This window comes from Sphaerodactylus townsendi, linkage group LG13 (assembly GCF_021028975.2).
Source record: "Sphaerodactylus townsendi isolate TG3544 linkage group LG13, MPM_Stown_v2.3, whole genome shotgun sequence".
In the NCBI taxonomy this organism is placed as follows: Eukaryota; Metazoa; Chordata; class Lepidosauria; order Squamata; family Sphaerodactylidae; genus Sphaerodactylus; species Sphaerodactylus townsendi.
The window spans coordinates 15,270,056-15,291,323 of record NC_059437.1 but is presented as its reverse complement, the minus strand read 5'-3'; the positions used below and the strand labels follow the sequence as shown (position 1 = coordinate 15,291,323).

The following is a 21,268-nucleotide window of genomic DNA, read 5'->3' as shown; positions in this document are numbered from 1 at the left end:
GCTATTTCAGCTTGGAGATCCATACACTGTGGTTTTATTTTGGTTCTAATTAGTGTCACAAAGGAAACACCAAAAGGTTAACAAGAGACTGTTAGTTTAGAAGGTGCGCTTTCTGGTGCCAACTCCAGTGCTTCAGCCTGTTTTCAGACTCATTAGCTCCGTCGACTGATTACAGATTGAGATCAGGAATGGCTTGCTTGCTGCGCTAGCAGACGGCTCCTTTTTATTCCTACCCTTTTTATTCCTACCCTACTGTTAAATATGAAATAGATGATTTTAACCATTTGCAAGGCCCAGACTGCAGGACTAAAAGCAGGAGAAGATCCTTTCTCAACAGTGATCTTTAATTGGACCTGCTCTCGTTCCAGAACTTGCTCGCAAGAGAGAGAATGACCCAAGATGCTTAACCTCACTCTAGATGTTTTTTTAAAAAAATCCCGCATGTACCAAGTCAGCTGTCTTTGGAGCAACAGGGGGCTTCACGGGATGATCTGGCACCATCTCGTCTTTCGACAGAACAGCCAGACAGGCAGAACATAGAAAGGACAGGATGATTTGTTCTTCCAAAGGTAGCTTAGGAGACTCAAAATAGAGTTGTCTGATAGAGGGGTGTTTTTTTTAATGCGAACAAGACGTGCCAGTGTGTTGAGGGGTGTTTGAGACTTCCAACCTGTGCTGAGTTACTGCAGTCTAAGCCCATTGAAATACACATGCTGGACCAGGGGTGCTCTGAATAGGGGGTTTATATGGGGAGTATCTCAGATCTTCAGCAAGCTTTTAAAATGATTACTTGCTTCCTAGCATTATCGTTGTACACAGTGCTTCAGAGTCTTGCAAGAGAACAAAGGTAGGTCCCTGCCGCAAGGAGTCTCCACTCTGCATTTTAAATGGGAGATTGTGAGGGGAAGGCAACAGAAGGAAGAGAGGGAGAGAGCAGAATATCATAGGGTGCATGTGAACAAACACAGGGGTTGGATCCAGACAGCTTTCCCGCTGCTGATTTCTGCTGATTTCTTCAACCACACTGAAAAAAGGTTATGCTGACCACTGTGAGACCTGCGAGGGCAAAAGCCATATGGACAAAGGCTGTCGTTAGGAGAGGTACTGGATGTGATTTAGTGAACAAGCCGACTGGATCTAACCCCAGATTTTGCCGCAAATGGAGATGAGGTTTAAGAGATTAAACCGAAGGATTAGTGGGGGGGAAATGGCTTTGAAGGAGAGATTTGAAGGAAGAGAGTGGGAGGGCCAGGTCTGGATTCAGGGAGGGTGTGGCAGAATAAAGGAGACTTTTACTGAATCATGCCCACTCCATTGCATGCCACCCCTCACTCACTCACTCCCCTTCCCGTGCATGCCACCCTCCCCCTCCCTCTCCCTCTGCTAGGGTGGGTGGGCGGGCCATGTCTAGATGCTGAGGGCCCTCCCCCTCCCTTGCATGCCACCCCTTACTCCCTTCCCTCTCTCCCTCCCCTTCCCTTCCATGCCACCCCTCCTTCCCCTCCCTCTCAATCTGCTAGGGTGGGTGGGCCATGTCCAGATGCCGGCCCCCTCCCTCCCCTCCCTTGCATCCATAGGCTGAGCTGGAGACAGACAGCACTATTCAATCAAACTGGAAGTGGTGCAAGACTTCTTTTGCCTCTGGTCAGTTTGGGCAGGTTTTGGAAATAACACAAAATCCTGCCAAAGCTATTACCAGAGCTGTGTGAGGCACAGGCATGCTACCAATGGCAATCCTCCCCACCACCAAACTGCCTCCAATGCTCTGAAAAAAAAGAAGACTGTATCTCTAGCCTAAAGTCTTGCTGCTGTTCTGCTTCTAGCCAAAGCAAGGCTACTCTGTGTTTCCACACTCCTACATTCCCGTTGGGTGACCTTGGGCTAGACACAGTGTTTCGGAACTCTCTCAGCCACACCTACCTCACCAGGTGTCTGTTGTGAGGAGAGGAAGGGAAAGGAGCTTGTACGCCACCTTGAGTCTCCCTACAGGAGAGAAAGGTGGGGTATAAATCCAAAATCTTCTTCTTAATGATTATTACCTTTCACAAAATGCAATCCCAACTTCTGACCATTGACTCTCCTGAGCCCAGCTTCAAGGCCTCTCCAAAATCCACCTGAGATCCTGATTCATCTTGACTCTCAGGTTCCAGTTAGCATCCCACAGACAGTATCTTTGTTCTTGACAATTCTTATCAAAGAGCTGCCATTGCAGATAACCAGGTGAAATGTCCATCCCACAGCCATTTCATGACTGCACCATCATTAAGTCTTACAAGCAACCACAGTCTTAGGCTGCAGAGGTGGTTCTGCCGGTGTGCTGACTGCAGATACTGCAAATAAAACAACTCTCCTCTGGGATGAGCAGAGCATGGACAAATCCACTCAGTCCCTTTTGAGCTTTCCGAAACAACACAACTGCCAGGATTACAACAAGGAACCCACTTATCTACTCCATCAGTGAGGTTCTGGGCCTACTTCTTGGATGACACCCAGATTAAGTTAACCGTTTCTGGACTCTGGGGTGACTGGATTCATCTAGGCCAGCCACTGGAAGTGGTGCAAGACTTCACTGGCTACTCCTACCGTATAAAGTCTTCCAGGACAGAATGAAGCTTTATGGACAACCACAGAAGCTCCCTACGATGGCCTCTCTTTGTAACATTCCTGTTCATCCACTGTATATAAAATCAGGTTCAATGGTTGCACAATGTATGCATCTGGTGAGTAGAAAAGTCAAGAAAGGCTCCTACTGGTTTCAATTTACCAAAGCTAGGCAAAGGTAAAACTGACATAAGTAGCTTTCACCTTAGACTTAATGGTCAGGTTCACCTTTCACCTCTCCAGAAATCAATGGACTTTCATTAGTGATAATATTTGCAATGTGGAAAGACTCTACTGTGAATACCCGCCCACTCACCCTCAACCCCTTTAAAGACTCTCTTTCAGCCTTGCAAGTGAAGGCCGAATTTTCAAATACCAAATATTTCACCCTCATCTAAACACTGCAAAGGGCTTCCTTATAGGAGGAAGTATTCCTGATTATAGGAAAATGCAGACTTTGGAGCTTTAACAATCCTTTCACAGCATATGTCAAAGTGTCAGATGAGTCACTGGTTTGTCTGCTACCATAATGTTCTCCTTAAAATAAAAACAGCTATTTTTCTACTATTATTTTCTTCCATCCAATATCAGAGAGTGTTTCTTGGGAGGTTGACATTTTGAATGGAGTTGCAGTAGAGGTGAGGATTTGGATTTATACCCCACCTTTCTCTCCTGTAGGGAGACTCAAGGGGGGTTACAAGCTCCTTTCCCTTCCTCTCCTCACAACAGACACCTGGTGAGGTAGGTGGGGCTGAGAGAGTTCCAAAAAACTGTGACTACCCCAAGGTCACCCAGCGGGAATGTAGGAGTGTGGAAACACATCTGGTTTACCACATAAGCCTCTGCCACTCAGGTAGAGGAGTGGGGAATCAAACCCGGTTCTCCAGATTAGAATCCACCTGCTTTTAACCACTACATTATGCTGGCTCTTAGCTTATTGGCCATCAGCCATCAGCCATTTTTAGGTTCAAGCTCTCACATACACCAAGCTGCCGACTCCAGCCCAAGGCCTTTGGGGTTCCAGATGACCTTTTTAAAAAAACTCTTGAATTTTTAATATGTATTCAAATGCAACTGTGCAGGGGGGAGGGGGTTATTAAGTACATGCTACCGGTAGTAGAAATGAACACACAGAAGAAAAGGTGAGATTCTAAACAAAACCCACTTTCCCTTTCCATAAATTAGCTGGTGCTCCCTTGATACATGCACTTTCAAAACCTGACCAGTTCTTTAGCCACACAGGGAGCTGTACACCACATAGTGGCATTTTTCATTTAAAAAAAACTCCAGCAGAAAAAATATATATTAAAACAGAAAACACCTTGCAGGTCTCAGCCAGAAAGGCCACATGCCTGACTTTCATTTTCCTTTCCAGGTGGCCTTTAAACAGAAGGGAAATCATCAGCGGGCTCCCATCTGGGATACCATTTCCTGCAGTTGCCAGCAAAGAGACGCAATTATAGCTGCAATCTCTATCTAACTCCAGTGACCTTGGATTCATTAACTCCAATGAAAGACACATTCCAACATTATGTTATTTTATATAACAAGGTGTGGGGAGAAACAAATTAGACTAAGACTTCCAAAGGCCTCTGATATTTAATAAAGCTCTATGTGCAAACAAAAGAGATTACAGACTTGTTTACTGGTGTGCCCTTAAATCCAATTGGCTACAATTTATTTCTGCAGGCATGATGTTAACACTTCTTGCTGCCAGCAATGGATGTTGTTGTTGTTGTGTTGAAGCAGGATATCAGCGAAGGCATCTGAAGCTGAAAGAACAAACTGCTCTTCTTCTGCATGCAGGAGGCAATTCAGATAATGTAAAAAAAAACAAACCCTGGAGTTTGCTTGAGTCAGCCACAAATCTAGTTAACGGCCAGGTTCACACATCTTTCCATCACAAGGCACCAGGATTCTAGGGATATTGTGAATTTTGAACTCACCATGATAATCAGATATGAGCTGACCAGAAGAAGAGGAAGAGGAAGAAGAGGAGGAACATTTGGAGTTTGGATCTATACTCGCCTTTCTCTCCTGTAAGGAGACTCAAGGCAAGCTTACAAACCCCTTTCCTGTCCTCTTCCCACAACAGATACTTTGTGAGATATGCAGGACTGGCTGTGACTAGCCCAAGGTCACCCAGAAAGAATGTAGGAGTGGGGAAGCAAGTATGGTTCACCAGATAAGAGTCCACCACTCTTAACCATTACACCATGCTAGGTCTGTTAGGTTCTGTACTGATTGACTCACACGCCTGCTGAACAGGTTTGCATCAAGTTTTTCCAAACCTGCACACGTGAAAAGCTGCCAAACTAAACAGATCAGCAGGGATTAACATCATAAAACACTACTTAGACGAACACCAAATGGAAGGCCTTTTCTTAAACAAAGTGTTTATAACTAGTTTATGTTTTGTGACTGTATTTAAACAATTTCCTACTGAGTGGAGAAGCAGCACAGTAAGGACAGAGGAGTATAACTCAGGCTGAGTGAGAATGCCAGCAAAGTTGGTTACTGTGAAGAAGGAATACAGCAACACCTCCTGCTGAACATCCATGAATAGGTCAACCGACAGATGAACAGTCAGGCAAAAAATCAGCCCCCTGTTTGTGACTGGCAAACAGAAGGTGCGCCAATAGATTTTCCAGCACCCCTAGCTGAGACTGGAAACAGAAGTCTTCAACTAACTCCAGTTTATTATAATCTCATAATCTGGATGCCTTGAAATTTGAGGATTATTTCTTTTCCTGTAACAGGGATTCTTTACCAGGATTAAACCATGGTTTTAAAAAAGCAGGCATGCATCCTTGTCAAAGTCTGCTTGCTTTGTGACCGCTGAACTGAACCGAACAAACACTTGCTTCCGTTCAGAGTCCTAGGTGTTCCAACGCACACCTGGAACTCCTGCAAGTTTCCTCGTTCAGTTCAATGGAGAGGGAAGCGCTGCATCTACACAAAATACAGGAGTGCTTTCTCCACTGAAATGCATGTAGAAATGTTGGTGTCCAGAAGTATGTGTATACTTGTGGGAGCATCGCAGTCCCATGCCCACAACAAGTATGGGATCAGGCAAAAAGAAACTGTTTGGTAATACAGATGTACAGTCCTGTAGAAGAGTCATTACACTACTAGGGAAGCAGGCAAGAGAACAAAGCAAGCTGTTGAAGTCAAGACACTAGTAGTTTAGAATCTTATTGGCCAGAGAAGTCAGGTGATCTCAGAAAGCCAATCCCATGTTAGACTATGATATAATTGTAACACTAATAATTGAATGCACTACCTCGGAGTGTGGTGGAGGTTTTTTCTCCTTCTTTGGAGGTTTTTAAACAGAGGCTCGATGGCCATCTGTCAGGAGTGCTTTGATTGTGTGTTCCTGCATTGCAGGGGGTTGGACCTGATGGCCCTTATGATTCTATAAAGTTCTCAAACCTACTGCATTCCTTTCATCTGGGCAACTTCTTGCCAAAGAAGACTCACCATCCTGACTTTCCAACTGGCAAGAATGACCAACCAGCTACACGAGTGAGGCATTTTCGGCACTCAGCAGTCTGAAAAATCCACCAGAGGCGGAGCAAGGGGAAACTGCAAACGGGGTGCATGTATACCCCGCTGCCTGCCCCCTACCCCGGATCGCCCTTGGAATGCCCCTGCCACACCCCCTCCACAGCCTGGCCATCCCTCCGCCATGGCTCCACCCGGGGCATCATGCCCCACCACCACCCAGTGGGTGCTATGCCACTGGGGCTGACAGACGCCTCATCCAATCCAACTGCTTCCAACCTCTCAATACTGCTACCCAAGTTCTAAATAGAAAGTTTGAACACACACACACACAAACATTTTGTAAATTGACCTACTTATTAACATAAAAAATTCCATCAATGCATGTTTTTGCGCTCAGTAATGCAACATGAAAGGGCCACTGAAGACATTAAATATGTCTTTGTCTCTTCCCACTCAACTGCAATGAAGGAGCCTAAACTTTTGGAACAAATGGGTTTGCAAGAGGGCAGAGGCATTTGTTTTTCCTTTTCTTTCCCCTTTTTAAAAAGCACTCAATGTGAGCAAAACCAAAGGAGGAGTAACTCCATGAATTGCAAAAGAGGGTATCCAGCCACGGAGATGCTAATTCAGGCCCTGAGGGATCTAATCAACCTCTTTGTTGAAGTAAAGATAAAACTTTCTGACAGCAAATGCTATTCTGATAAAATGGAATTTTCAATTATGCTATGAGCATCTGGTCCGTGCCATCGTTTATGGAGCATATACAGCATGGTAGCAGCTTGCAATGTCAGGAAGCTTGGCTGTATTATTGCACACAGAGCAGCTCTCCAGCTTTGCTATGAGGAGGCTGGGAAGGGGGGACCTTTTTTTCAGGGGAAGGGAAGGAAGATTGCACAAATCCGATGCATTTTCATGTGTGAACCATTTTGTTCTGTAAATGTAAATAAAACCAACGAGTGGGGAGAATGTGCGTTCGCTTTCCCTTCCCTTTCCTCAATCTGTCCTGCATAAAGAAGAGAGAGCTATTGTGTGCAGTGGTTAGACTGGGACAGTGGAGTCCCAGGCTCAAAGCTCTACTCTGCCACAAAAGCACATAAGGAACGACCCTGAAGCTTCTCTGTCTCTCTCAGCTTCATCTTCCCTGTAAGATTGTCCCCAGCTCCTGGTAGAAAATTTGAAATCAAACAAAGAAATAAACCATGTTGGCATTTGCCAGGCAGTACTGTTGTGAGCCAGCCCCTGGGAGATGATGAGGAGGAGGAGGAGGAGGAAGAAGAAGAAGAAGAAGAATTGGATTTATATCCCCCTTTTCTCTCCTATAGGAGACTCAAAGGGGTTTACAAACTCCTTATCCTTCCCCCCCCCCACACAACAAATACCCTGTGAGGTAGGTGGGGCTGAGAGAGCTCCAAAGAACTGTGACTAGCCCAAGGTCACCCAGCTGGTGTGTGTTGGAGTGTGCAAGCTAATCTGAATTCCCCAGATAAGACTCCACAGCTCAGGCGGCAGAGCTGGGAATCAAACCCGGTTCCTCCAGATCAGAGAACACCACAGTTCAAGTGGCAGAGTGGGGAATCAAACCCGGTTCCTCCAGATTAGAGTGCATCTGCTCTTAACCACTATGCCACTGCTGCTCCTGATGATGAACCCGACACAGAGCTTGAAGACACCATGGATCAGGAGCTGGCTTCTCAAGTGCAATGCAAGCAACAGAGCCAGCTCCAAGCCCTGTCCTGCAAGCCAAGGAAGAGCCAGCAACAGAGCCAAGCCCTTCCCTCCAACTGAGGCTGAGCCAGATGTGGAGCAGCTGGGAGAGCCCTCAGCAGCCCCAAAGGAGCTAAGTGATAAACTAGCTGCATGAAAAAGAAAAAGGCAGAGGCAGCAGCTCAGTTGTAAAAGGAGACATGCCCACATTGAAGCTCATTATGGCAAAAGGCTCTGTGAGCAAGAAACAGCAACATCAGAGGAGGACTTAGAAAGGGCATCCTATATAACCCTGTCTTGGCCTTGGTTCTGCCTGCGTGTAATGAGTGTGTCTCACAGGGAAGCTCCACACACCTGGCTTCTTACTTGGTTCCTCCGAGCCTTGGTTCCTAGCCTGCCTGCCTGCTTGAGCTCCTGAACTACTTGGCCTTGGACTGCCTGACCACGCCTATGCCTACCATGCCTTTGGATCACCTGGCAACACCTGTACCTGCCTTGATTTTGAACTGTCCAACCATGGGGTTAACTTTGGGGTTTTTTCCAGATTTTTTTTCTTTCTGCCCCAGCCTTATTATGCAGATTTTTTGATCCTCACTCTAGTGCCAACAGATACGAGACAATGCAAGAGGCAAAAAACAGACTATAGCAAGCCAAAACAGAAGGTTAACCAAGCCTCTAATGGACTGCCAACTATGCCAGACCAGCTGTGTTCAACTTGGTAGGTCAGACATTGTACAGGCTAACTCTGAATCCTAGAGCTTTCACAACTCCAACTATACCAGTAACAAAAGGCAGTGGTTCCTGGATGCTACTGTGCTTATTGATCGGTTCTTTAGAACTGTGCTTCTCCTGATTTTTAGAACTTGCTGTCTGTCTCTGTCCAAAGCCATTTTCAGGGTCTAGAAGGCTGCTGAGCAGGGGCATACCATCCAGGGGAACAGATGGGGCCAAATGTCCCTGTGCTGTGGCCATTTAGCCACATGGAAGGCGGAAAATCGCCACCCACACCTCTGCTCCTTCCTCCCGGGTCCATACACTGACTTCAAGATCTGGTGCAAAAAATGTTGTTTGGTCATGGTGAAGGAGGACGGCCGCCCACACTGGGGTGGGGGGGGGGGAGGAACTCAGGACGGACAACATGAGGCTAGCAATGACTCAGTCACGTTGTCTGAATAACTCTTCTTTCTCCTTGTTCTGTTCCTTGTTCTGTTCAAGAACCATGCGGTCAAACTGAACCAGATTCCACAGATGTCACAGGTGACCCTGGGATAACCAGTCTGGAACTGTCGAAAGGATTAAGAGCAGTGTTTCTGATAATCCTCGAACCACTAAAACCATGGGGAAGGCCAGTAGGGCACCATCAAGATGAATCTTGCTCTCTGTCGTCATTCGTTATCCCAGTGGTGGACATCCATTATCCCACATCTTACCTCCAGTGGGATACAAACAACAAGCCTAAAATCCACTATCCTTATTAACAAAAATAAATATGTTTTAAGTTCCAAACCACCCCAACAACATAAGGAGGTGGTTCTGCCCTAACTTTGCTCCCAACCCTACCCATCCCAGGGGAACATTTCATGCCAAGCACCACCTGGATGTGTATTTGTCCCTGAGGGGCCTCTCTCGCATTATGCAAGGGAAACATGTCAGAGGAAATGTGAGTCCCCTGTGTATTAACATGGTTCCCCCTAGGGTAGGTGAGGTCATGTCCTCTGTGGCCGTTAATTCCAGCATTAGGGCATGTGTCATTGAGGCACACAAGACCAGCTGTCTACTGGTACCCAGTGGCATTCTGACCCACTAGCATACAGTGGAGTGTGACCCACTAACTTGCATGGCCCTTGGTCCTAATGCTACATGTCCCTAGAACAGATATGTAGGGTGGCCACTGCGGCCTCCCCCTCTTCTTTTGTGAGGCACTATAGGTTGACCTCTCTGGATGCTGTTCAGGCCTCCTTTGGAAGGAGAATCCTGGAGTACATTATCGGAAGTGTGAGGGGTCTGGCAGGCTGGGCAAAGTGCTGGTGGTATGCAGCTTTACATTCAGAAGACCTTATTGAGAGTAATGAGATGTGGATAAAAGAATAACTCAGCCTCACAGAAGCAAAAGTATGTTTCCCTGAGCTCCTCAGTTTCTCCCTATTTGTGTGGATAGCAAATCAGGAGATTTATTTTCATACGATATTTACATTGGGCGTCTGTGAAGTCTGAGGGGGAGCCCAGCGTGTATGTTAGTCTGGGAGCCTATAGAAATTCTTGGAAGCCTTGCTGTTGTCCAAAGATTTTATCTAAACACAGGCCCCTTGCTAGGTCAGACCACAGATATGAGAAACAGATGGTGGAGTCCATCCCAGCAAAAATATCAGCAACAGAAGGTCAACCTGGCCCCTGCTATATATTAACCCCCCTCCTACATCATCCTAGCACTGTCAAGTTGATCTCCATCTTCTGCTTCTCCATTCCTTCCCTTGTTCTTGTGTCTCTTGTGTTTTTGGCCACAAACCTTGGGCCACGGCTTGTATCTAATCTTTATTCCCATACAGTACCTATCACTAGCATTGTGTATCAAATTTGAATAGAAATGAGCAACCTAGGAAGGCAATCTTTGGCTTGAAAACCAGGATTCAACATGCAATATATATGCAAAAAGGGCAGTGAAAAAAGCTTTTAATATAAAGTGGGCATTCTTGGACTGCTTGTGCAGGTGTGCGTAAAGTGCCGTAGAGTCGCAGCTGAAAAATGGCGACCCCATTGGGTTTTCAAGGCAAGAGACTGAGGTGGTTTGCCATTGTCTTCCTCTGCATAATATCAGTAACCTGCCTCAGTGGTCTCCCATCTAAGTCCTAACCAGGGCAGACCCTGCTTAGCTTCTGAGATATGAGATCAGACTAACCTAGGTCATCTAGGGCAGAGACCACTTACATACTCATAACCAAGGAGGTAGTGGCCACTCTGCCATGTAAATAACTACTACATTTTGCTTGCTTGCTTTTTAAAATAGCAACCACGTTTCTAGCCCTCACTGATATGATGATAGGTTTGTATGTACATGAACAGGTTTTCCAGATATCAAATGGCAAGGCTTCAGTATAATACGTGGACTTTATGCTCCCACCCCCGCCATGATGAGCAGAAGTAAAACAAATTCAGCGAAGCAAGAAACATATGTGTACAATATGCATAAATTTTCAAGTAGCACGATTTAGCTTTTTGCTGCACAAAATCTGGATAACCAAAGACATTTGGTGGGTGTTTATTTTTAAGTGTAGCAGGTACGTACTCTAAGAGTTCCATATTCAACCCTGGGAATTTTTCAAGCATCCAGTTCCTAGCAGATGTTAGATTTAGGAAGTCATCATCAGGTTTCTCTGCAGCCTTGTTTTTCCCCAAACAAACCTGCTACGTGAAAGTTCAGTTGATGAAAGAGCTGGTAAATAAATTTGTGGAGTACATTCAAGGCAATCGCTCTGCACCTTCAGAAATAAACAGATTATTAAAGCTGAGGCAGGTACTTTCCTGCCTGCACACCAAAGGAATGGTGCATTAGTGTGGGTTCCGGTATGTTCCATTTGGTATCAATTAGCAGGGGAAGGAAAACAATTCAGTGCGGTAATGAACTCCAAATTGGGTGCATATTAGAGCAATTAAAAGCAATCTTCCCAACTGATGAAATTATTCTAATCAATCATTAAGACCATCACAAAGCAAAACGGAAAGGGACTGGGCTCAGTTCCGACTGCTAAAATAAGCTGAGCTGCAGGGCCCAAGATGATGTTTCTCTCTCTTGCCTTTATACCACCACACAGAAACCCTCTGCTCTGGACAAGACTCTACTACTGGGGAGGGGAAGCCTCAATAATTCAGCAGGGGGGGAGGGAAAGAGCCAGGGACTTCCTGTAAGTCGGAACACCAAGAACAAGGGGTCAGGCCTCAGAGTCGTTCCATTAAAGCACAGACGACAGCACGTTATTCCAGCAGTCACAGACCTTAACCGCAACGGGAAAGTTTACCCAGGCCTGTCAAGAGTCTCCGCGCTGACGGGTAGGGAGGAGCCTTCAAATTTGGGAGCCAGACTCTCCCTGCTTTCCCGCCTCAAGCCAACCTCCTGACTCCCCTGTCAGCTCGAATCAGTTCTGCTTTCATTCACAAATCCCAGACAATAAAATTGGCAATTCTGCCATCTGAGAGCATCACTGAGATGTCGGATGTCAAGAGAGATGTCTTGCAGCTTGCAATGAATATGTATGTTGATGTCATGTCTAAAACACACCTGTGAAAAACCCCTCCCCCCCAACAGATTCCTCTGTGATAGCCATCTTTCCAAGGCAAAACACAGGGTGACTATCAAAAACCCACGCCGCCAGTCCAGTTCTGACTCCTCCTGTATCTTCTTCACAGTATTTAATTTCCTGTCCTTCCAGTGATCCACTGCAGATTGCTGTGAACTTTGTCTGTGTATGCCCAAACACATCATTTTCTATGCCGTTAATAGGCTTTTACAGTAGACTGTGTTACTCTTGCACAGAGATGACATGTTTTCAAATCCATGCATCTCCAACTTCCGAAAAGTGGAACACACCAATGCCAAATTGGCAAAAAGAATATTCATGCCGTTCTGTTCTGTGACATGGACCATTTGAATCAGAATTCCTGATTCCTGATCAAACAGCAATTGCGAGCATTCCTAATTTCACCGAGAATTCTGCAAGGCAAACCAATAAACATCAACACCCAAAGATTTCACAGCATCCCTAATATTGCCCTGTTGCTCGAAGTAATTCAGTTTCATATCCTTGTAATGTCTCAGTGAGAAAGAATAAAGTAAACCAATTATTCATTTTGTTCCAAGCTCTGTTTGACGCCTTTCTGCCCAATCAGAGCCACCAAGACCCAATCAGAGCCACCAAGGCAGCTAACAGTAAAAACAAGGCCCAATAAAAATGGATCTTCACAACCATTAAAACCAAATCTAAAATATATGCATAAGACACATAAGGCAGTAGTGAAAAGGAAGGAGGGGTCATTGAGGGAATACCAGGCAAAACAAAAATGTCTTTATCCACTGGTGAAAGCTAGTGGCTCTTTCCGCACAAACCTTTAAAAACGTTTTAAGGCAGGAAACAAAACATTTATTCCATGGAGTTTTGCATTGTCTTTCACCCTGAAACATTTTATTTGAAGCCTCGTTTTAAACAAATTCCCTTTTGAAATTATTCTCGGGTTGAAATGTTTTGAAAACATCTTCAATTGTGTGATCTATTGACTACATTTCTCATGCTTCTCTGCATCCCAGAACTTCCTCCTTGGCACCACTTTCTGAGTTCGCTCCCTTCCCTCTCATCTGTTTATTTGCAGCATTTTTATTTGTTTTGTGGGGGGGGAGCGGAATCTTTGAAGCATTGTGTATACAAGGACTATAGACTGCAGCATGAGGCTGTGAAGGTGGCCATGAAACGTTTCGAAGGGGGTGAGTACGGACATACATCATTGTTAAGGAGGAGGGAGACTGAAAATGTTTTAGAAACGTTTTAGGAGATTTGTGCAGAAAGGATCAGTGACAGAAGAGGACAATCAAATCTTCCTAGAAAGAAAATTCCAGAATTTTGTTGCCGTGACTGTTTTAGGTTGCCAACCACACAGTCTCAGAAGGTGGGAGTATCTAAAGCAGTGGTGGTGAACCTTTGGCACTCCAGATGTTATGGACTACAATTCCCATCAGCCTCTGCCAGCATGGCCAATTGACCATGCTGGCAGGGGCTGATGGGAGGCAATAATCCCACTGTATCTGGAGGTCTGGGGTGCTCCACCACTGAATCTAAAACAAGGACCTCCAGGGAGGTGACCTTAGCAGTTGATGTAGGTTAAGGCTGATCCCAATGACCACCAAGACCCACCCCCCAAGTTCAGAAATGCTCCAGCTATAAGTATTTAAGCAGCCTCCAATGAATCCGGCGTAAGCACACCCATGTGAATCAAAGGAGCAACTTACAAGAATAGCAGCAGGCTTCAGGACGATTAAGGTAACAGGGATCACCACCTAGGTTCCCATTAGAAAGTTATCACAGCTTGTAGAACCACATCACATTTACATATCTTGTTCACACATAGATGCTATTTACATAATATTTGCATGAAATACATTAAGGCATTTTGTACCTCCTCCACGCAATATTAGGTGAGAGACTAGCAGTCGCTGCTTTTATGGGAAAGCGTTCAAGATCATCAGCAACCTCAATTTACAGGTACTTAGGCACCATGATTAAAATGTTCATTCATGCAAGAAGCAGCAGTACAAGGACTCCGAGTTATGGGTTTCAAGAAATAATTCCTGGCGTACTGGGAATGCAGCAGGAGTCATGTACAGCCTTTGATTCAGACCAACCAAAACGCAACGCGAGGTTCAGGCTGTTGAGTTCTCTAGAACTCTTTACAAGACTGAATGTTCAGTTAAAAATAATAATAAAGGGGGCTGACAGAGAATTTGTCTGTGGACCGGCATACATGGGTGTAGCTGTCTGAAACTGTGCCAAGAGCAAGCACAACAGCTTTTCCTGTCTCTGGGAGCCACTTGAGTAGAGCATGTTCGGTGGGTTGCCCCCCTCCCTTACAACTGTGCCCTGGCTCTGAATGCCACGTGGCGTTCAGGGGCAGGAGTGTTGTTGAATGCTGAACTGGCCGATGTTCAACTGGGCGTGCCCCGCCCAAAAGTCATGTAGCGTTCAGGAGCGGAGTGAGCCTGTTTGATGCTGGGCTGGGCTTGGTTGGGTCCAGCTTTAAACTACAGACTTCAACTGCTGTTTAAAGCTCAGCCCCCCACACCAAGCCCAGCATCAAACTAAGCAGTCAAGCTTTATACTGCTGGTTCTGGAGGGAAAATGGCAGCCTATTAAACGTGCCCCCCGTGTGACCACTGAAGTGGTGCCTGGGGCTTCCGTCCCCTCATGCCCCTCACTCATTACACCACAGCTGGCATAGTTACTTGCAACCACTATCGACTGTGGGAGACAGACAGTGCTTCAGTTCTCCTTGGTGCATTCCACCCATAAATATAACGTCTTTAGGACATTATAAAAAGATCCATTTTAAGATTCTGTGTTCTCACAGCAAGAGAAAACACAAGTGTTATTAGCCAAAACATATTTGTTTTCCCACCTGCTACACGGAGCTCTTCTCAGTTTCACAGCGGTTCTCGCCATCAGAAGCTCTTAAAATGCATCTCACATGGAGGACATTCTAGCATTCCAAGTTCCTGAATCAGGTCTGAATGTGAAAGTGTACCTGTGCACTTGAGGACTAGGCACTTGACACTGAGACTGGAGACTCTTAAAGATCTACTCAAATCAGATAGGACCATGCATACACAGCATACACACTATGGGTGGTTTTCTGAAACCAGGATGCAGAAGTGGTGAAGTTCAAGGCAAAATTCTGGACTGTAAAAAGGAAACAGAGAAATCTGCTCATCGCTTGCGAGAATGCAAAGTCGCCAGTCAGACCCGAGTCCTGCTCAGACCTTCTTGAAAATGCCTCAGGTAGTTTACAAAAAAACTTTCTCTAAAAAATCTAACAAGTGTAAAATACAGATAATACAGCTTAATGCATATTATGGCTACAATCCTTTATACATTTATCCAGAATTAAGGCCCACTAAATAAACTGGGGCTTACTTTGGAGTAAATAGGCATAGGCTTACACTATGGAAGGCCATAATTGATCAGTCTTGAGGCTGATCAATCACTTTTCCCTCTCCCCCCCCCCTTCATAAACCTTTCTTTTTGAAGCCCTTGTCTTCCTTGTAACAGCATACCAAATGCTCCCTTTTACAGAAAGAGTCTAGGACGGTCTAGAAGATTTTAAAACTTCCATAGCACAGATCCATAAATGTTTAATTTTTTCATCTCTACCCATAAGAAGGTTGTCCAGAAAATACATTATTGCTGCCGATATCGCAGCTCTCCCATTAAGCATGGCTGGTGGTGGGGAATTGGAAAGTGGCTGACACTGACTTTAGAAAGCTTTACAGGGCTAACTGAAGTCATTTTTGCAGCACATGCCCAGAATTAAGACTTCAGGCCTCTTTTCCTTCTGGTGGAAGAATTTTGCTACTTCCGTAGATACGAAAGCATTAGAGGCTGCACCTCACAGTGCTCTGGAGCAAAGGTAGGTGAGGCAACTAGGTCTCTCCCAGCCACAACACGGTATTCAGAGCGGAGGCACCCCAGTGCACTGTTTTTTACCCCCAGCAGGTAAACTCATTGGCAATTTATGGCTACTGCTTCATCTCTGTGGGCACTTTCACACTTTCAATCTACTTTCAATGCACTTTGCAGCTGGATTTTACTGTGCGAAATAGCAAAATCCACTTGCAAACCATTGTGAAAGTGGATTGAAAGTGCAATATTCTGCAAGTGCGGAAGGGGCCATAGTGGAGTGCTGATTGGGATCAGGAGAAAAAGGAAGGTGTAGCTGTTGGAGCTACCAAAAGTGCTGCCGTCCCTGGCAAGGCAGGAAACTAAACTGGAGGAGAGAGGGGTATCCAGCCCCACACAGGAAGTGACGAAATTCTTTATCCTGCCTTCCCTGAGCAGCAGCTGGAAAACACCCATGCAGATGTTCCCCGCCTCCAGTAGAAGGGGCCATAGTCTTTCTTGGTCACTTGATAGCGACATGTATGTTGTATTGTTACAGCCTTTGTAAAGCTAGCAGGTTGCATTTCAGAGCAATCGGCTGAGAAGTGAAGTAGGGGAGGTGGGAGGAGGGAGTCACATTCCAGTAGACGAGCACAGAGGAGCTCAAGAAAATAAAGCAGGAATTGAGTGAAAAACCCTGAATAATAAAGCTATTCTGCTTGCATGCACCATTATTGCTTGCATTCTAATTCCAGGATTTCCAACACCAAAATCATCAGTCAGCCAAACAGAGGCGCCACTCTTAATATGAGGTCCTACAGCACTAGCAACAGCAATGCAAGACACATCTTGGAAATCCCATACCAACCAGGTTCCTCACCTCCTCCATCAAGAGTTATCACCTATTTCCAAGAATCTTTTAATGACATTTTTTGCAGACTTGCTTCCCCCTCCCTGCTTTGCATTTTCTGACATTTGCTGACAATCCCTAAAACGCAACGTATTTTGAAGGGCTTCCCATCTGTAGGCAGGAACAAACGTTGGCAGTTTCTTTTAGATTCTGCCCTAATGGGGCATGCAGCCAACTGTGTGCAAATATGGCAACAGTTAAGAAGAGAAAGAAATCACCAGACACAGATTCCAAGAAGAGCCCATTAATCCCAGGCGGCACATCCACAGGCTGCGGATCTGGATGAACATCATGAGGGATAATGGTGAAAGGAACAAGTCCACTGAGGCCTGTAATAATGTTGGGGTTTCTAAAAGGGCTCCCTTTCTGCAGCATTTCCCTAACTCTCCAACTAGAAAAAATGGAAGTCCTGTGCACCTCATCATCATACCTTCTCCGCTCTGCTCTTGCATGTCCACAACTAGAATAAGAGAGACAGTGTGGTGTAGTAGTTAATAGTAGTGGACTCTAAGGCTCATTCCGCACATGCAGAATAATGCACTTTCAAACTGCTTTCAGTGCTCTTTGAAGCTGTGTGGAATAGCAAAATCCACTAGCAAACAGTTGTGAAAGTGGTTTGGAAATGCATTATTTTGCGTGTGCGGAAGGGGCCTCAGCTGAAGAACCAGGTTTAATTACTCTCTCGTCCACATGAACAGGAGACTCTAATCTGGTGAACCAGGTTTGTTTCCTTCCTCCTACACATGAAGCCTGCTCAGGTGACCTTGGACTAGTCGCAGTTCTCTCCCAACTCTCTCAGCCCCACCTACCTCATAAGGTGTCTGTTGTGGGGAGGGGAAGGGGAGGAGTTTGTAAGCTACTTTGAGACTCCTTACAGGAAAGAAAAGCGGGGTATAAATTCAAACTCTTCTTCTGAAACAGAGCTCCTCTTCCTTCACAAACATTCCCCTCAAAGCAGCCGAAAGAAGGAAATATGCCATGTGCACGGGTTTACTAGGCTAAACAAACTTTATTCATCTACTTTTCACAGTGAAATAACAAACAGATTAGCTGCAAGCAGAGGAATCTCTGTGGGGGTTCTCCACAGAGAATCTCTTGCAGCACACAAAATGGTGGGCACCGCTGTGAAACTGTCAAGAGCTCCTTGCAGCGGGGGAGGGGGAGGGAAGATCCGTTTTGGCTGGCAACGTTTATGTTCTCCCACTGTGGGAACACAAACTGCCAAAATGGATCTTTTTATAACATCCTAAAGACATTATGTTTCTGCTGTGTGGAATCTACCTTTCGGAATTGCCAGCTGCAATTCCCTTTGTGCCCACCCAGTTGTTGATTTTCATCAAGGATGCGAGAGCAACTAGGTCCTAAAGGAATAAGGTAGGTGTTATGTGGCAGATAGCTTTTTTTCTAAATGGATAGTTCCTTGTTAAAGATGGAAGGGGCTCAGACTGTTTCTGTTGCTAACACAGGACAGTTTATATACCTCCTCCCACATACTTACACAGACGTATTCCCATGTGTGTATTCCTATCAGAACACAACACAATAAGCATACTGGCCCTTAAACACGTATTTACGCTTTCCCCATGTTTTATAAACCTCATCTAGTATGATATAAAGTTGCAATAGCCAAGGAGAGGAAATAGGTTTTGAAAGGAACTGAGCAGAGCTGGAGAATGCCTCCATCGTGGGCAAAACAGCTCATCGGGGACTTGTTATGAGTGGAACATTTTGCAACAGGTCAACCCAACATCATTTATCAAGTAGCAAGCGCAATACATCATGTTTTGATGAGAAACAGATGCCTGTGCTTCTAGAGTTTCTCATTTTTATGAATGGGCTGAAATCCTGCAGCTGTGAGATGAAGCCCTAGTTCTCACCCCAATGACTTCAGCATTGGATTCTGGCCTGGTGTACACCACGGCTCCAAGAACATGTGGAAAGTCATGGAGACATCCCGTAAGAAAATTTTAAAAATAACAGGCAAGGAGGGATTAGTGGGTTACCAAAATGGACTTCCAGTGTCAGAACTAACACATTAAAAAATCAGAATTAAAAGGGCAGTGTCTCTGAGCATGTATTGTTAGGTAATCCTCACACATCTGTAAAGATGCAAAAAGACTTCCATAGTTGGAAGTCCTTTTTTGAAAGCGTTCAGGCTTTTCTCACAGCTCTTCTCCAAGCAAGACTGCTATCTATGTTGTGTTGTTCTTTAAAAATATGTTTACTGTCCATAAAGTACTTACACTGGCCAGAAAAAAACACAACAACAAGGCTCAGCAATATCCTGGAACAGCATGTTCATAGGCCCATATGCACCATGTCTCTTGAGAAGCCAAACAACCTATCTAGCAGTTAGGAACAGATAGGATTGCAGCCAGAATCCCCATGTTAGGTCATTACATTCAATTGATTAATGTGAAACTCAGGAGCAACCTTCTGTCACAAATCCCACTTCCTTTTATATTTGGTTTACTAGTAGCCTTGGCTTCCAGGTTAACCTTCTGGACTGTCTCCTCAGAATTCTTACGATCCCTCCTTCAGGATGGTTTCCTGAAAGTCCCTCACTTCCTCCCCGAGAAAAACCCTGTCCTTTGACATTCACAATTCTCTTGAGAAGTTAGAATGTTTGCACACATTCCATAACTGTCCAAAGGTTTAGGCTGACAGGAAAGGAACCACAGGTGTCGAGGAACAAGCAGCAAATCCAGCTGGGAGAATGTGCTCACTGCACTTTGTGCCAATTGCAAGCAGTGCAACCTACCTTGCTCAGGCATTTGGGACCCCATGGAAGTGACGCTAGTGTTCAAAACATCGTTTGCAGCTGTGTCACTGTACAGGCCACGCTGGACATCATGTTCACTGTCTGTCTGGTCGCTCTCTTCATGCCCGCTGTCCTTCAGGCTGTTCCCCTCCAAGTCCTTGAATGTTGAACTGCTGGGTGTAAGAAAAAGATAATGACTTACTCCACCAAAAGGACGCGAAAGTCCCTCTTGGCCCAGAGGGTACCAGAAGCCTCAGACACAACCTGCATTGTCTCTATCATCCCAGAGGGTGAAAGAAATCTTCCTCCAGCAGGGCGCTCAGAAGTCATAAACGGGATCTTTTCGATACAAAAGAGCATCCGCTGCACCTCTTGATCTGAACACTCATCATGTAGTAAAACTAGCAAGAACTGGAGGTAGCCTCCAGGTGCGTAAGAAGCGGGAAAGATTCTCGCTCTTATTCTTGCCAGCAAAAGAAAAGTCTTTGCTTGTGGAACAAAGCAAAGAGAAGAAAGGGAGAGCTTGAGCAAAGTTGCACTAGAGGCAAGATGGGCGACGGGAGGGTACATCTTTTGTACAAAAAGAGTAATCGGAAGAGACAAAGTACAACCACAATTCAATCTGTTTAGTGCAGTGGGACAGGCACAACATTGAACTCCTCCAACATGAGAGGAATAAAATTCTCCACAATTACAAGCCATTTAAGGCTGAACATCAGTAGGTTTGTATAAGGACGGGAAACGACGAGTAATACACAACAGCTGAGAGAGGCATACGTGTAACTGATGTAATATTTAAGCAACACATGTCCTTTTGGGTTATAGCGTAGAGCGCAGCCAACTTGCTGAAGCTAAGCAGGTTTGGAGTTGGTCAGTGCAGATGGGAGACCTTCTGGGAACCTCATGTATACCCCTTGGTTCCAAGGAAAGCAATGAGGTTATAGTGACAGTCCAAAAGTGATCCTGCTTTCCTCAAATAGGGTCTGGCAGAACAGTTCAAGTGAGACCCAGGTCTTGTGGGACTTACTGAAATTTCACAGGGATTATAAAATGGAGCTGTTCCACCAGGCTTATGGTTGTGGGATAAACTGTTTCCTGCTAGTTAGCCTTCCCCCCCGCTTTCTTCTTTCCCCTCCCTTTTGCCTGTCCCTTTCCTCCCTCTTTTTTCCTTAGCTTTTCCTCTCCCTTCCCCTTTTCTCTGAATGATATGTGGATTTGGTTTACACGAGGTTTGACTTAAATGGCACTGAGATGTTAGATTTTACTGTTGCTGGTTTTAAGAGTCAGTGTGGTATAGTGGTTCAGAGCAGGTGGATTCTAATCTGGAGAACCAGGTTTGATTCCCCACTCCTCCACCTGAGTGGCAGAGGCTTATCTGGTGAACCAGATGTGTTTCCACATTCCTACATTCCTGCTGGGTGACCTTGGGCTAGTCACAGTCCTTTGGAACTCTCTCAGCCCCACCTACCTCACAAGGTTCTACTGTGGGGAGAGGAAAGGAAAGAAGCTTGTAGGCCTCTCTGAGTCTCCTTACAGGAGAGAAAGGGGGGGGGGTATAAATCCAAAATCTTCTTCTTAATGATTATTACCTGTAATTCCCCAAAATTGGGAATGGATGTGTAGAAGTTGCATTAAACAGATAGGCAGGCAGGC

The 21,268-nt window shown here is 45.4% G+C and overlaps 1 protein-coding gene across 2 annotated transcripts in view; it reads right to left on the bottom strand.

Moving 5' to 3' along the window:
* Positions 1–21,268, bottom strand: part of PCDH19 (protocadherin 19) — a 157,780-nt gene that overhangs the window by 46,018 nt on the left and 90,494 nt on the right. The window contains exon 4 of one of the 2 annotated variants that reach the window (XM_048513748.1): positions 19,616–19,788. In XM_048513748.1, the coding sequence (XP_048369705.1) occupies positions 19,616–19,788 (173 nt within the window). The remainder of the gene's footprint in view (positions 1–19,615; positions 19,789–21,268) is intronic. The other variant, XM_048513749.1, reaches the window with a different exon arrangement.